At 44.7% G+C, this 16,982-nt stretch overlaps 1 protein-coding gene across 2 annotated transcripts in view; it reads right to left on the bottom strand.

Moving 5' to 3' along the window:
• The window catches only part of PSMD1 (proteasome 26S subunit, non-ATPase 1), a 78,709-nt gene extending 65,037 nt beyond the window's left edge, over positions 1 to 13,672 (bottom strand). For both annotated transcript variants that reach the window (XM_086618195.1, XM_086618196.1), the window contains exons 1-11: positions 13,624 to 13,672; positions 10,605 to 10,648; positions 9,460 to 9,533; positions 9,039 to 9,208; positions 7,961 to 8,166; positions 6,448 to 6,591; positions 5,408 to 5,634; positions 3,929 to 3,989; positions 2,063 to 2,191; positions 800 to 888; positions 45 to 123 (exon numbers count right to left, since the gene is read on the bottom strand). In XM_086618195.1, coding sequence (XP_086474321.1) covers positions 45 to 123; positions 800 to 888; positions 2,063 to 2,191; positions 3,929 to 3,989; positions 5,408 to 5,634; positions 6,448 to 6,591; positions 7,961 to 8,166; positions 9,039 to 9,208; positions 9,460 to 9,533; positions 10,605 to 10,648; positions 13,624 to 13,639 — 1,239 coding nt within the window. In that variant the 5' untranslated portion in view covers positions 13,640 to 13,672. The remainder of the gene's footprint in view (positions 1 to 44; positions 124 to 799; positions 889 to 2,062; positions 2,192 to 3,928; positions 3,990 to 5,407; positions 5,635 to 6,447; positions 6,592 to 7,960; positions 8,167 to 9,038; positions 9,209 to 9,459; positions 9,534 to 10,604; positions 10,649 to 13,623) is intronic.
• Positions 13,673 to 16,982: the final 3,310 nt, after the last annotated feature.

Raw genomic sequence — 16,982 nt, 5'->3', positions numbered from 1 at the left:
AGGTCAAACGCATATTGAATAAAGGAACATGAATGCAACGGTACCTTGTGTATAACACCCAAGCTGGCGGTAGCAGTAAACTTAGCCCAGTTAGTGGCCCTGGCCAGCCACTCCAAATTGTCTCTGGAAGACAAAAAGAGAAAGGTTATACAAAGTTTTTCATACAGCCCATTCCTCACCCTGCAAGTAAGGTTTCACAGCACAGAAGACTGCTTTCAAACCAGAAAGTAGCTCCAGAAGGCAAGAAGGTTAACTGTACTTCCACGCTGTAGCCCTCTCCCCTTCATCAGCCCTTATTTTTGGCTGGTAGTAGTCAAGCTCCTAGATACTGGCAATCTCAGTGAAAGGTGGAGAACAACTGCTCAATATGTAGCCCATCAACTCTCTGGAAGAAACTTGAGCAGAGCTTCTGGAGCTTTCCTCAAGGCCCTGGTAAGGTCAGTCCTCACATTTCCCTTCCAAGAGTCACTTAGTGCTGTCAATCTCTACCAAAAATGATACATCATCATCTCAGAAATTCTCCAACTAGTAAACAAGGAGAAGAGAAATTCCAGATCTCCCATCCTCCAAACTGCTCACATGGTTAGCATTCAAATAAAGCAAATTTGTGAAGACAGAGAAAAAGGAAACAACTCCAGCTTCTTCCCTCTGCCTCCACATCAGTTTTCAGATCTTTTGTTTATTCTTCTCTAAGCTCAGAGCTCTGCAGCCACCCTTTTAGAAGCATCAAGCTACGCAGGATAACAATGTTGTTCAAACACCTCTAAATGACATTGGAGCTTCCTTGCCACAGATTTACCTGAGGAACTGGTCGCTGGTTGTACCACAATGCATAAAGGAGTTTGCTATAACCGTTGCTGTATGACAGACGGAATTCCGCACTGCATCCTGAAAGAACAAAAACAATCGGTATCACCAGTCAGCAAAAGATATGGCCAAGGTCACTTAACATGCTTGCCAGTACACTAGAAAAATGGATTGTAATTACGCTCAATTTAACCAGCAGTTTCTCTTTAATCAATGTTAATAGGCTGTTAATACATTTAATATTTCCTCAACCCATCTTTCCAGTGCAAACCAATCCTTTCTACGAGTTTCTGTCAGACATGTGATTACTTCAATTGCAGCTTAACTGGAGAATCCCCCTTCTGGTCCCCAGAACTGAGCACTGCATAGCATGTGCTGCTGATGTTTTCAAGCCATCCCTGGAATACTCTGCAGGATTACTCCCAAGCACTCAACCAGCAGATGGAAAAAAATTTCCAATAAATTTGAAGTGCTTCCTGAAATAGAAGAATGCACTGACAAGTATCTCCTACCGTTTTGGCTGATGATGTGCACCTCATTCCACATATAAAACACTTCTCCTATGATTTCTAATAATCATTTAGGTTAAGAGAGTCTAATTTACCTATAAGTTCTCATTTGCCCACTCAAAACAAAACCAGTTACTCAATTCACTAGTACTCCCTATCGGTTTTGTCTTCAATGTGGACATAATCTCTGAGCACATGTCAGGATTTCTTCAGGTAAGATGAAGGTGTGGTCTCACATAAAACCTCAGCCAAGATACCAACACGCTGTAACCTCCAGTCCTGGCTGACTCCCTCCCCAACCAGCAGCATTTGCACTGGATCAATCGTGGAGCTGGAGGGTGAGTTCATCCATCTTACTGACGACATGGAAAGCAAACCCACCAAAAAAAACGGGGATAAAAAGATCAGTTTCTATAACCAATCTGCAGAAAAAAACAAACAAACACCCAAACAAAAACCCACTACCAACATGCTAATAAGCAGCTTGTCATTAGGTCATAGTAGCTCTAAGTTGATGCAATCTTATTATATGGCCTTCTTTGGGTGCAATCAGCTCTTTTTCAGCCTCACAGGTTCAATTTTTAAATGTTAATTTATCATGACCAAAACACAGATTTGTATCCTCAAGACCTAGGGAGGCCATGCTAAAATGTAAGATGATGTTATAAAATAACAGCAACATGATCAAAAGAAACACAAAATTAATCAGATAATCCGAGACGACCCTATTTAACAAAGCCTCTTACCTTTGTGTTTTTGAGGATCATGAGGTCTGTATTGTTGTTTCGTATTAAAAACTGCAGATGTAACTCAATGGCCATTTCCCCACTTAAAATTTTAATCATTTTTGAGATCTGGTCCTTAGGCTCTGGGTTCTTCACATAAAAACAAAAAGAAGAAAAAACATGAGAATCCAACTACAGTTCTGTTAAATACAGTTCATGAGAAGCCATGCTGGTACGTTCCCATCACCATATTCCAAAATCTATCAGGTTTTAGGACTAAAAGGACATTGTTCCTGCCCTTGCTGCACAAACCCAAACCTCCCAGATAACCAAGTCCCTTTGTGCACAACAGTGCAGGTGGGAGAAGAGACTCTTTGAAAACAAATTTATTCTTTCATTGAAGGCAAAAGGGTATGGGTGACATCTGATATTCTGAGAGCTGCTATGTTTGGCCTTACAGATACAATGAGTCTCCTGAAAGAGGAATCCACTTTTATATATGTGAACCTGTATTTCCATGGAAGTTTTAATGGAGAGGACCATAAAACCACAACACTTTGCAAGATCCTGCTGACTTGCATCATCATTCTTGTGAGCTAAAGGCTTTATTAGAATAATGGCTAGTAGAGCTAGGAATCTCTAATACATTCATCTTCCAGAGCTCTTTGAGAAAGTCTCCTTCTTCCCCACCATGGAACACTTTCCACAGTTTAAGTCCCAACTGAAGTCCCTTCTAAGCAGGGTGAAAACTACACTGCAGCTCTTTGTACCGGCATTGTTAGCTGGCCAGAGACCAGCCAAGCATGAGTAGTTCAGCCCTTAAACTAATTCCCTCAATTATTTCTTTACAGTCAGCATTCTGAATTGTGGAAGATTAAGCTCAAAAACAGTTCTGGCGACGAAGATCGTATTTATGTACTTGTCCCTTGGCACAATCAGCAATGCCAATGCAGCAGAAATTGATTCAAGACACCTTTTCTCCACAAAACCACTGTTTACAGGTTCATTGATGTGGCAAGAAACTCCAGCCCTTTTCTTTTCCTCATGGAATATAATTTCAAGAAAGCACTTCTGTTTGCCCTTAATTAATTAAAACATTGTCCTTTTTCATTGATTTGCAAGAATCTCTCAAAGATTCCCAAGTCTAGTTCACAAACATGCACCATGGGGAAAAAGAAAAATCCGAGACAAGGTGTTTTTTTTCTTTCCTCTCCAGTAGCATCTCCTTTCCTCAGCATTAGAAGTGTCAGAACTGCATTAGCTATTCTGCAGGCTGAAACGCAACTGTACGTGCATGTTAGAAGTGAAATCACTTTGTCCCATACTTGGGAAAAGAAACTAAACAAAAGTCTAACTGGCTGGCCCAGCAACATAGCTACCATCCTAGCCAGAGGCAACACCATCCTTCTTCATAGAAAACAAACTATGTTATGTCAGCATGTCCTTCTGCCATTCCTGCAGAACAGCATCAGTTCTATCCAACCAGAACTACAGTCAGATTTCAGAAAGGAAAAAAAAAAAAAAAAAAAAAAATCAAGCTAATGCATCAACGAAGGTTCGGTTGGATTTCAGAAGATGAAGGAAAAAAAAAAACACATGAAGCTAATTCATCAGCAGCAGTCAAATTTCAAGATCTTTCTTGTGGAATGAGTTAATTATTTCAACATCAAAAAAAGCAAATGCATGAGCCAGATCCTTCTGGCTTTCCCTTTTTTCTGGGCTCAGTAATTCCTGATGAAATCTACCCACTTCCCAATCTCCTCCAGTTTTCGTTATCTGAACTGCGGGACTTCCAGACTGTCAGCCACATCAATCTAACACCGCCAGAAGTTCAAAGAGAACACATAAGAAAAACTCAGCAAGGCATATTTTGGAGATGGTACTCACGATTTCTGCAGACTTCCCTGCACAAGTGCTTCCTGGTTTCTCTTCTGCTTCCATAGCATCACTGAAATAAAATAAAAAATGCAGCTCAGATCATCACTCGTAACTAGCCAAGCGCTGTAATTACAGCTAACACTGCCCTGAAAGAATAGTCTGGGATTTAGAGATGATGATGACTGGAAACAGGACTTTTGACAGAACCAGGGCTGTCTATCTGGAGGTCACTGCTGAGAAGCAAACTCCTCCCTAATTCAATTTTCAGGGAACTTGAAGACAAAGGCCTGGAAAACTCCTCCCTCACTCCATCCAGAGACATAGGGGAAAAAAAAAAAAAAAAAAAAAAAAAGAGATATGCTTGTAGAGAATGAATAGGCAGAGCCAGGCGAGAAAACAAGGTCAACAACTAGGCAACAAGGATAATTATATCCTCACCCAGAAGCCCTGAGCTCATCACTATTAGGAATGATGCTAGAGCATGGAAATGGAACCAAAAGCTATTAAGCTGTTATTAGCACCTTGTCCTAATGCTTCACCGCCTGACTTATAAATTATTCTGTGCCTTTCCTTTTATTTCACCGGAAAAGAAGAGAGGAGAATGCTGGGTATGCCTATATCACTAATTCAAAAGCATTTAGACCCAGTTCCTCACAGCTGCATAAGCCCCTACATTTAACCAGCCTGAGTTAAATCTAGGTAGCATTCCCCACCACACTTCAAAGATGGTGCAGGGATCAGGTTGTGTACAGACATGATAGCTCTGGTGATTAAAGAGCAGCTGGAGCACAAACTTGTTGCACACTGCCACTGAGCTGGGCAGCAGCCTTAGAGGATTGGCCAACCCTCTAAAAACAGAGGTTTAAAGCAAAGTTATCTATGTCAATTACCTGCAAGCCATCAAAATTAAAAATAAAGAAGATAGAATGGTTTTCTTAACCAGAGGCTTCCTCCAGCTAAGATCCAGTGATGTTGACCACTGAACAAGTTTTAAATGTTAGAACTTTAACAAAACTCAGACTAGATTTGAACTGACTCTTTTTAACTGCAAGTACAAAAAGGACTATAAGACTACGGTATTGTCTGAGCTCACTCTCCCCACAAGCAGGTAGGAGACTACAAGCCCAGTGTGAAACCAAGCTCGCACATAGCTGTGATGAGCTTTTTGCCCGAACTCTCCTCTTCCTTAGCTCTACCAGTTGCTGCAAAGACTACACATCAGAGTGTTCCTGAGCAACTCTCACTATGCCTTAATGAAATACTGCTCATTAGCTGAGCCACAGTAACTGTACCATGGTTACTTCAACTGCAAAGGAAAATGCATTAGTGGATTCTGGTAATACACAATTTTTGCCCTGAGCAAATAATTACCCTGACTTAAAGTAAGGGGAGTAACTCAATTGTTTCTAACGGGCACAGAACAGGAGGCTCCATCAGAGCAGGACTGTAACTGAACAATTACGTCTCTTCTCAAGCCAGTCTCCCCACCTGTCTTTCTCCAATCCAGGGACGGTGCCAGTGTTGGTGGATCCAGGCACAGAGGCAATGGGAGTGCCAACCGTGCGGAGGTTCTGTATCACAGAAGACAAGAACTGTTGGCTAGCACTTTCGTATAGATCAAAGCAAATTTGGTAGGCCATGAGAAGGTTATCTTCCTTCACCAGTTTTTCCAAGATGTCGCTCACAGCCTGTGGGTCATCCAGGAATATCAGGCACTGAGCGGGAGGAAGGGAAGAATAGGAAAAAAATAATTAGGCGAAGACATTATATATTTCGGAATGAAACAGCAGCACTACCTAAGGCCACATTCCATTTTCCTCATTCCCTTATCTGCTGCATCTACAGAACACTCTTCAAAGAAAGAAAAACTCTCTCATAGAGGATAATAAATCTTTGAAGAATTTTCATAGGTCATTTTAAAAATGAGATCAACTATTACAAATTCGAGACACAACATTCAAGCCTTCCTATTTCTGCATTTTTATCTTTGGAAGCTGACAATAGTGTCCTACTAAACACAGAAATTTCAAAAGCACATTAAAGAAGTATCAATCATTTTGTAGGGATGTCTCAGCTAAAATGGAACAGGCACAACACTCCTGAGTCACACGTACATGGCATACGAAAATCAGCAAAGGCCTGAGAAGATCTCAGTAACTGGTTGTTCAAATGCATTCAGACAACGGCTTACCAAAAACCAAGGCACTGTAAACGTTCTTTCGAGGAATAAATAAAACTCCAAGCTGTGAACCTACCATCTGATACTCCCTACATAGGCCTGAAATATTCTGTCAGAGTTGCCTATGCCCCCAAACTGCCTTTGAATGCGTTTGTTTCTCTATAAATTGATCAAATGTGCAATACTTGCATCTCTTTTTCATCTCACTTTGATATATATTTGAAGCACATAACCAGGAAAAGAGATTTCATTTAACTGAATAAAAAACAGAGATCAGGCAGATGTCAAGTCAAGTACTTCTAAAGAAGAACTTTTGATTGATCTTTAAACAGCACTCTGAGAGGTTTACCTGGCATACGTTGATGAAGTCTGGTTTCTCCAGATTCATGTAGATTTTAACTAGAACTCTCAAGACTTTATTACGGAACTGTTTGTTCTGCATCAAAGACATACAGAGCTTCAAGCTGTAGGCTAGCATCCCAGGAACATCGTTCTGAAATTAAATTCAAGGATATCAAGTCTGAGTTTAGACTGACAAGCAGGATTTAGGAATTAAAATAAAGCTACCTCCTTTCCATTTTAAAAAGTAGAGTAAAAGATGTGCACATATAAACATTCACAGCTTCCTTTCCCATTTCAGAAAAGCTTATACGCAGGTGTATTGCAGAGTAAAGAAAAAGTACTACCAAAAATATACAGGACTAATATATTAAACTCAGTAGTTAAAACATGCAAAAGACTAATTTACAAGTCCAATATCTATTTCCCCTTCTTCACCTTTCTTGTTTGAATAATCATCCTTGGTTGCAGTGAAATTCACTGCCGTAACATAAAATGTCAGCAAAAGAAGCCACGCATCAAGAAAAGATCCTCAAGACAAAGATCCTCCTGTTTCTTGCTAGAGACTGAGAAACAGATTTGGTTACTAGACTTCAGAAAGCTAATTTGAAATGATGGACTTATAAGGGGCAATAAAGCTAGTAAATGCATAGGACAGCAAACAGAGAGAGTAAGACAGATGCCTTATGAGTATCCCCCTCCCATATACAGAAATGGGAGACATCCAAAAATACGGGAAAGCTGTAAACTGAGATGTGGTAAAATTTAAAGGATTTAAACCATGTGTTCTGGCATGACTGAGATACTGCAGCCTAACAAGATTACACACCTCCACTGAGCTGCTGCAAACGACTACAGGCACGTTTCTCTGATCACCACGACCAGGTACCACGACTCACTTTAAATCCTCAGTGAAAGATGCGAAAACCAGACTGTACTGCCTTGCAGGCAGGGACAGCTGAGACTAAGTGGCACAGAGCCACTTACTGAAATTTAGAGCAGCTCACCCAACTACTGCATTTTTTTTAGTTTGTTTTAACTACCATAAATAAATCACTTACCTAACCCTACTGATCCCTTCCCGCAGTGAATTACACAGCAGATGACAGGCACAACAAAACAAAAGAGCTGTTCTTACGTTACACCAGACCTAAGGTCTGCCTAGTCCAGTAACACAGCTCTGCTAGCAGCTGACAAGGAATACCTGAAGACGAGGACACACGGTCAGGTTTCCTGTGAATATTCCCCCAGCAACTTGAAGGTCAGGGATTTCTTAAAGGTAGGAGTCTCTCCATGCTTGATAGCCCTGAGTGGCTCTGCCTTCTGTGAACATGTTGAACCAAACACACGCACACTCACTCCACCTTGGCAGAAACTGCATAAACTCAATCCCCTGTGTTTCATCTTTTACTCTTTTCATGCAAAGCAGGGCACGTTCCATAGCAACATGGATCTTTCACTTCACTTCTGGATCCACACCTGGAAGAGACTAGCTACATGCATCTCCTGTCTCTTGCACATACCGATTCGAGGATGGTTTTCTCAAAGATGTCCAGCCTGCGTGTCTCTAGAGCAATGCCGATGGCCTGCTTGTACTTGTGGTCATCCAAGCACCGCTGGAACATTTTGTTCACTATGCCTTCTAGCCTTTCATCAACAGGTTTCTTCTCTCCTTCTGGCAGCTCCGCATTCTCCACACACTGCTTGGTATAGTGGTCAATACATTTTGCTGAAAAGATATTGAATAAATATAAGGGGGGGAAAAAAGTCAGCTTCCTAGATGTTTGCAGTTTTTTTACAGATGAAGAGACCAGTATGTTCATACACACGTTCTACCAGCAAATACAGCACATGGGAAACTACACAAAGGTGAGGCATGAGAACTATTCGTGTAGTCATATACAGATAGCAGTGGAAGATACTTATATCCTCTTCTAAAACCCTCCGATTTTAGCGCTGAAACCAAGCAGGTATTTCTAAAATGGAACCAATGACATGATCTTTGTTTAAGTGGCATGATATTTTAAATAAATGAGGAAGTAGGAGCAGGAGACTTCCTAGCTCCACTGTTAGCACTGGTCGGGGAAACGGAAAGCCAGCCCTGGTCCATCATATCCTGTACAGGGTAAGTGATATTAGCAGATGAGACTTTTAAAAGACATTCAAAGTATACATGCATTCAACATCTGATTTCTCATCTTGTTAAAGGTGGAGAAAAAAACGGCAGGCCTCAGTTAGGTTACAGCTACACTCACTAGCTGATTATTTTAAAAGTTATGCGGACATCAGCAATAACATTAGCACACAAATGAGAGAAGGGACAATAAACAACCAAAGCGATTCTGCTATTACAAATTCGCAATGGAATAATGGTTAAAATAGGAAAAAATTGACAGAACTCCTAAATCTGTAGTTCCACTACAGAATCCCAAAGCAGGGAAAACAAAGCAAAAATAAAATGGGTAAAAACAGCTGCAGCATCAGTTTAAATGAACACAAGGAGAGGAAGACGAATATGGAGAAAAGCAGCTAAATCTAGTAAAATCTCAAAGTTACAGCAGTTTTGACAAGAGCTTTTCTTTTGCAGCAACAGTCGTTTACCAATGATCGTCTCCACATATTCCGAGTTGTCGTTGACATTGAAGAGGTCACCTGCTCCCAGGGCATAGTTCAGTGATTCCTCAAAAGCTCCCAGGTGGTAAAAAACTTTAGAAGCAACCAAAGCAGCAAACTGCCGGCTCCGAAAGCCCTCATCCTCATAGAGAACTTCACTGCAAAGAAGAGAGAGAAGAGCATCAGGTCTGTGTGCTCAGTTCTCCTTAACGCCACAGGACAGCTTGACTGAACTTGCATGTTTGGGACTACAGCTCCAACCTCACATGGACTTATACTGGTGCTTTCTGGAAAACATGGAGCTAGATGCTGTACTAGCCAGTATCAAGCAACCAGAACTACATCTACTTCGTATCTCATGTTCTTTTCAAGCACCACACCCTGAAGTAAAAAAAGCGCCTTCTCTTACATTTTGTCCACTGACTCGGAGATTTCTGCCCAGAAGTCATTGACAACAGCATTCAACTTGTGAAGAGCAAACTCCTACAAAAAATAATAAAAAGTTATTACAAAAAAATTCATTATCTTTCCCCAGTAAAAATGAAGTATTGCCTAAGACTGATATCGTAAACACTGACTCATTTCAACAGCAAACTGTAAAAGATCTTCACAAGCATTCACTAATCTTTTCAAGTCCTTTGCAAATGAAGGGCTGTTCGCTTAACAGTTAAGACAACCCTGATGTTCCTTCTCGCCCCTCTGTGAGGAATGACTGGCTAAAATGACTGAGAGGTGAAATTCCTTAAAACACAAAGCTTTCCAAGTCTTTGTGGCAACCTTTGTGTAGCACATCGAACTCTTTGGCCTGTGGTCTATGCAAGCCAGCTCTCCTTATTTATTTGGACACAGCACTTTAGCAGATGAACAACACCCAGACCAGAACCAGCTCACTTGTAACCAGTTCAAAGGAAAAGCAGGGTTTATTCAGATTTATCACCACCTATGTCTGCTTCCAAGCAAAACATTCAGGGGATTACCAATATTACAGGATGCATCTCCTTCTCATAAAAAGGGCTATGTTAACTGTTCAAGTAACTAGCAAGTGTCACCAGTACACCACCACTTCGAGTGTTTGGTGTTGTCCCATGGACTCATATGCTCTGTGGACTGTAAAGTTTCTGTTCCTGTTTTCTTCTCCTACTACTATTGTGATTTTTTTCTTCCAAGTGAAAACTGTAACTGTGATTTTGTTTTAGAGTGCTTAAACGATGCTAAAAATCTTGAGATATTCTTCAGCTTTGAATTGTACATAGTCAAAATGCAGTCTCTGGAACGCTTTTAAGTAACAAAGTCCCATTATCAACAGAGAGCTGGGAGCTTCAGTGAGTAAAGATCTTCGCATGTGAAGCTCCAGTTTGATCCATGTTCAAAACGAGGAAGTTTGTCACCTGTTACCATGTTATTTAAGCCCTTCCTTTCAGCTTTCAGGCTAGATACAATTTGGAGTCCACCTGTTGCTGTCCAACCATTAATTATGGAGAGGCACTCATTTCTGATTTAATGCTCTCAACATAATGCATTTGCTGCTATTTGCTCCCAGATGTAAGAGCTTACCTTGAGCTGTGGCTCTTCCTCATCCAGAAGAGAGATAATTCCAGCTGCAAAACAAGACCAGAGTCAGTTTTAGACTCTCTGTTTCAAAAGTGAGCATGTTATTTAGTTCAAAACCAACAGAACTGGAAAGAAGGCTGTCTCTGGAATGCTGGTTTAAAATAATCAGTATTAAAATTCAAATATCAGATCCAAATTTGTATTAAACATGACATAAAATAGTTCAGAATTTGTAACTGAAAAGGTACACTGTTTATAAAAGATGATCCTTCTTAGAGGAAAACATATCAGACAGGAACTCAGAGAATCTGCGACTTACTTCCAGCTCCATCACTAGTTTGCTGACTGCTTTCTAGCAAGTCACTTCCCACTGCCCCAAGGAGCATAAAGAAGATCACATCTGTCCTGGTTTCAGCTGGGTTAGAGTTAATTTTCTTCCTAGTAGCTGGTATAGTGCTGTGTTTTGGATTTAGGATGAGAATAATGTCGATAATGCTGATGTTTCAGTTGTTGCTAAGCAATGCTTACACAAAGTCAAGGACTTTTCAGCTCGTCATACTGCCCTGCCAGTGAGGAGGCAGAGGGTGCATAAGAAGCTGGGAGGGGACACAGCCAGGACAGCTGACCCACTTCATACCATACAACATCATGCCAAATAAATCCAGGGGGAAGTTGGCCGAGGGGTGGCAGGCACTGCTCAGGAATTGGCTGGGCATGGGTCAAGCAGGTAGTGAGCAATTGCACTGTGCATCACTTGGTTTATATATTCTTTTATCATCATTATTATTATTCCCTCCTTTTCTGTCCTGTTAAATTGCCTTTATCTCAACCTACAGGTTTTACGATTTTTTTTTTTTTTAATTCTCTCCCCATCCCACTGTGGGGGAGTGAGCAAACGGCTGTGTGGTGTTTAGCTGCCTGCCAGGTTAAACCACAACGTCAAAACATCCAAACCTTCTTCATGCCAATGCAACAGGTCTCATGGCTAAGAGAAGATGTTACATTTTACAGCTTTAGCTGGACTCCTGACACTGTCCTGGAACATTTCTACAAACAGCTACGGAAATATCATTTAAATGACGTAATTGAAAGACGGGTTCACAGTTATTTGGCGGGCTCAGTCTGAAGAACAGTGATTGTCAGACTGCAAGGACGCAACTGAAAGGGCTGGAACAGGCCTGACCAAAGCCCCACACAATTCACTGCTTTCAATCTTTCATCTGTTGTATAGATCAATCCTCTTTTTAAATCTAAATAAGACATCAAATTGGAAAGGCCAGCAAGCCTACTGGAGGGCTGAATTGAGTTTTCAAAAGATCTTGACAAATCTGAAAGGATAACATTCAGGTCAGAACTAAAACACAGAAAGGAATCTGAATAGTACAGTGGCTTAAGATGAAACATGATCAATAATATCAATAAATACGGCTGCAGTGGGAGGCAGAGAATCCCAACTTCACACTGAGACATGTAAGCGAGAGCGTTTCTTGGCAGATGTACAAGGCAATCTCTTAGCACCAACACACCTGAGCCAAACCTCTGTGTCCAGTGCTGGGCACCGTGTTCTACAAGCCATGAGCAAACCAGGGTGCTCAGAACTGAGCAAAGAGAACAAAGAGGTGCAGCAATTGGGACTTACGAAGGTTAACTGGAGGTCTGTGGACTGACCAGCCTGTGGAAATCTAAGAAAGGTACAGAGTTCACACATGTACAGGACAGCTGCCAGCAGAAAGAGAATAATCTGATCTTTGTGTCAGATATGAACAGTAAGACCAAGCTTTATTTGGAGCTTCAAAGATAGAGGTTTGATGGTAAGAAAAGTTTTCTGACAGTAAGACAGTGACTCGCTTTACCTAACAAGGTTGCAGAACCTCCATTATCAGAGATTTTTTAAAACCAGGACAGACACACATCCGTCAGTAACAACAGAAGGAGCACCGATGCAGCCCTTAGGCAAGGAAGGCAGGTTCAGTAGTCCATCCCACAGCGCTCCTTCCAGCTGTGTTCTCCAACCCTACTCCAAATGTATGATTTTTTTTTTTTTAAATAAGGTCCTACATTTGCCTGATCTATCAGGAGGAAGCAATCTCACTCCTATTCAACACACCCCTTCTACCTTTTTATAACCCCTTTGAAATGAGTTCTTCCTTCTCCTCAATTAAAATAAGACTTAAACATAAAGCAAATGGTTCAGAAAGAGAAAGCTACTTGCAGACTACTGTCCCGCTTCTCTCACAAACCCACAACCAGTCACATATTAACTTCTAGCCCGAGTACTTTTGGAAATACTTCTCATGTTTTCTTACACTATGAAGTTCTCAGTAGATCCAGGAACAGTGTCAAACATCTGCTTTCTCACACATTTCACTAGCCTGGACTCTTTAGGCGGGCTTTTTCTCTGCAAGGCGTTTGTGTTTCTGACTCCCTCTGAAGTTCAAGTCTGACCCTTCTCACTTCTCCTGTGCCTCCCACAGCCCCACGTTGCTACTGGTTTTACACCTCGTAGGCGTTACCCATGTTAAGCAAGTGAAGACCTTCAGCTTGCAGCTGCGGCACAGGGAGCTCGCACAGCCACCAGGGTGCCCGCACAAACCACCGCAGGAGCTGGACGCGGCGCCGGGACAGGCGAGCAGCTGCCTCTGACCCCCGCGCCTCCCCACCTCGCCCGCCGGAGCGCCAGCCCTGCTCCGGCCGCCGCGGCACGCTGGGGGGCGGGCGGGAGACCGCCCCGGGGCACGGGCGGGCAACGGGCGGCCCCTCCCGTCCCGTCCCCTCCCGTCCCGCGGCTCGGCGGTAAAGTGCCGGCTGTGGCGAGCCGCCAGGCACCAGGGCGGCCTCCCGCTCCCGCCGGGCCGCACGGCGGCTGCCGGCCAGAGGTGACCGTGGCGGGGGGAGGCCCCCGCGGCGGGCGGCCTCACGGAACGCTGCGGCCGGCGCCCCCGCGGCCTGCGGCGGTGCCCCGTCACGGCCCTGACTCAGCGAAACCCCGGCGCGCAAAGCTACCCCGCGCCGCTTCCCTCACCGGCCGAGGTGATCATGGTGCCGCCCGCCCGGCCGGCCTGCGGAGGGAGGTGGGGTCCGGTCTGGCCCGCTCCGGCCCAGGTCCGGTGGTGCCGCCGCCCGGGGTCCGCGCCGCTGCCGCTCCGCCGCCACCCGGCCCGGAAGTGCCGCGAAGGGCCCCTTCCGGCAGGACGCCGCTGCTCCCGGGGAAGGTGCCCGTGGCGATCGCCTGCGCGGGGCGCCGGAAAAACTGCCAGGCGCGACCCGGACAGCTCTGGCTGCCGGGACTTCGCGCTGTCTCGTGCGCATCTCGCAGACGCGGGGCGAACCGCGCGGGTCCCACCCGGCCCACGGGGCTCGTCAGCCCCACGGGGCTCCTGCGCCGGGTCCGTGCGGGACCCCACGGGCTCCCCCCACCCCCCCACTGCCCACCAGGGCCGCTCGCCCGCGCACCGCGCCCCGGGACGGCCATCTCGCGCTCGACTGGCAAACAGCCCTCCCCTGCGCTCCCTCCGCTGCCCGCGGGTGGCAGGGCGGGCAGCGGGGCCAAGGGCTGTGGGATTCCCGCGGGTCACCCCGTAAATGTTCCCGTTTGCACTGTACCCTGACAAATGGCTGCCCCCATCCGCCAGGCTGCACCGTGCAGGCGGCAGCTCCCCCCTGCCAGGACAGGCTGCTTGCAATGGGGTGGCATCTTTTGGGGCGCAGGCGTGTCCCATGGCTGGCAAGGATTGGGCATTTTACTCCATGGGCTTTCACCTCTGTTGCAGCGCACCTCCATGGGGCCCAGGTCCTTGTAGCCATGGGGAAATGCCTCCCATGCACCCATTTCACCCTTGGAAAGGGAGGCACACATACAGATGCATCTGACAGCCCGTCATCAAATCCTTTTCCCCATCCATGACTTTTTTGCAGGCACAGGGCAATGTCCGGATCTCATCCCACACCTGTGCATAACTGAAGGTGCTCCAGTTGTGGAGGAGCATGGAGCCATTTTTGACTGGTGAGAAATTCAGGCTGGTGGATTCGCACTAAGGTAAATCCAGCTCAACAGCAATGGTGCTGCACAACAAGAGATCAAAGCATCCAGACTTCAGCGGCATTGATTTCTGCTTCTTTCTGCTAAACCAGAAAAAGTATTTTCTGAAAGGACTGAATTCCTTGAGGAAACCTAATGGCCTCAGTTAGTGAACATTATTAATGAAAGTCATCAGAGCTACCTATGACACCAAGAGGATTGACTCTGCTCTTCTCAGGCAACTGAGAAGATCTCCAGCCTTCCCCACCGCCCACAGGTGAGCAGCCTACCTGAGCTGCACACAGACCAATTCTGCTGGTCTCCTGGATGCCACATACTGGGTTCACTTCTATTCCCTCCAAATACACCTTTTATTTAAATCAAGAGAAATATTAGTTAAACCATGCATAATGCTACTTTAAGGATAACATCATGAAAAACAAAAAACAAACTGAAATACATTCCAAATCAGAAATTAAATGTCTTTATTCTTTACAGCAAGCATGTAAGATAACAGTGCTGTTAAATTATTAAATCAGTTAAACATGTAAAACTATGTCCGCGTACCCAGCTAGTGAAAAAAAAGAAAAAAAATATTTCAAGTCACTTTTATTCCTCGGTCAAAAGAAAACAATACTTTTGGTCAGATGTATTCCCACTTACACCTCCTACAGCCCAGGCAGTTCATCTGCTTCCACAAGTCTCACTACAAGGGTAAACTGGCATAATTTACTTAAAGATCACCAGTAAATAAATCCATTGGATTTGTATCACTCAGGTGGGTTTAACTGCAAATCTGTACTCTTGGGCCACCTCTCCTTCGGTAAGTCCTAGGTGGTGAAGGCCAAATACTGCAAGAAAATAAAGATTCACCCAATCATACTGTTAAGTCCTACTGGACTCACCTAAACAAAGACTTTATCAGGGAAGTACAAAACTGCCCAGCGACCTGGGCAGAGGGGCTCACCGCACAGCAGACCTACGCGTTCATGCAGGGACAGAGCAGGAGGACACTTGCATCTCACTAAGATGCACTTACCACTCAGTGCTGAATCCCGGGGTCAGGAATACAGCCACCCACACATTTGTGTTTTCCACCTGGTTGTAAGCAAAGAAAACCGACAGGGATCCTGCAGGCTGGAAGCAGAGTGAGTTCAGTGCCCTCTCTGCAGAGCAACACGCTCCACCAATGTAAGCTGTCTCCTAGGGTTGCTCCCCGCAGCTCATACCCACCCAGGAAAGTGTTTCTGCTGTGAAAAGATGTGACACACACTTTCCCAAACGCTGCTCACAGCAGCCACCTGCCCCCACCCTCCTGCCTTCTTAGGGAGCAGCCACAGCACCTTACAGCTGCATTTCAGGCGAAGCTTTCCTACGCAGACCAAGCCTAACTATCCCAACACACTGAAACGAGCAGTGTGGTAACACAGAGACTTGCTGAGTACACCTGGAAACGCTCCCCATCTCTCCCACTCGATCCTGCCAGCATGCCCGGCACACCCTCAGCCGCTCTCTCCCAGCCAAAAGGGCAAAACAGCACCGTCACTACAGGGACTGACTCTAAACCCAAGAGCTGCTGAGCTCTGCTCCAGAATTACCATCATTACCCCAGTGAGGTAGGTAGGTGTTGCTGTCCCCATCCTACTGGTGGGGAAACTGAGGCACAGAAAAATGGTTTGTTGAAAAATGTGGATGATCACGATCATGACCAGAGTGGGGTAACAATCCCATCCTCTGCTCCAGGTAAGAGCTAGACAGATGCTAAAGGCACACTGCTGGAAGAGAGTGCTGGCTGGAGCTGGCAGGACTGTAGATACTCGGCTGCCACTGGGAAAAAAGGATGGAGAGAAAGGACAGGCATGCACAGAGGACATACTGCCATAATTCAGCAGCTAACCCAGAGAAGAGGTAGGCAGGACATTATGGGCTGAAGTTCCTGGCCTTTGGAAACCTGAAGTTTCCAACAGGCCAGCCAATCCCAAAGAAAACCCAGCTTGTGCTAAAAATAAAACGAGACCTGTTTTATGTTGCATTAAAGTAAAAATGAAAAAGGTATTCCAACTATTATTATAATATTCCTCATAAACTAAGGATCTGTAATTAATTGTGTTGCCCCACAGGCTACAGGCAGCCCTTTAGAACTACTTCAATAGATTATTTTTATTTTTATATTCATTTATGAAGCAGCCACATCTCGTTGAGAGGAATGCTGCAGGCCACCTCCACGACCTGCCACCCTATGGCTGCGGAGATGTTCCCGGCAAGGACGGCCTCCCCCATAACCCCATCTAGTATCAGCCACACTGCAGTGCTCATCTGCCACCCCCTCTAACCCAGGCAGCCCAGCAGCCAGTCTGTGAGCA

This window comes from Tauraco erythrolophus, chromosome 11 (genome assembly GCF_009769465.1).
Source record: "Tauraco erythrolophus isolate bTauEry1 chromosome 11, bTauEry1.pri, whole genome shotgun sequence".
Lineage (NCBI taxonomy): Eukaryota > Metazoa > Chordata > Aves > Musophagiformes > Musophagidae > Tauraco > Tauraco erythrolophus.
Note: the sequence above shows the minus strand (reverse complement) of the source record. Positions and strands in the feature narration are given on the sequence as shown.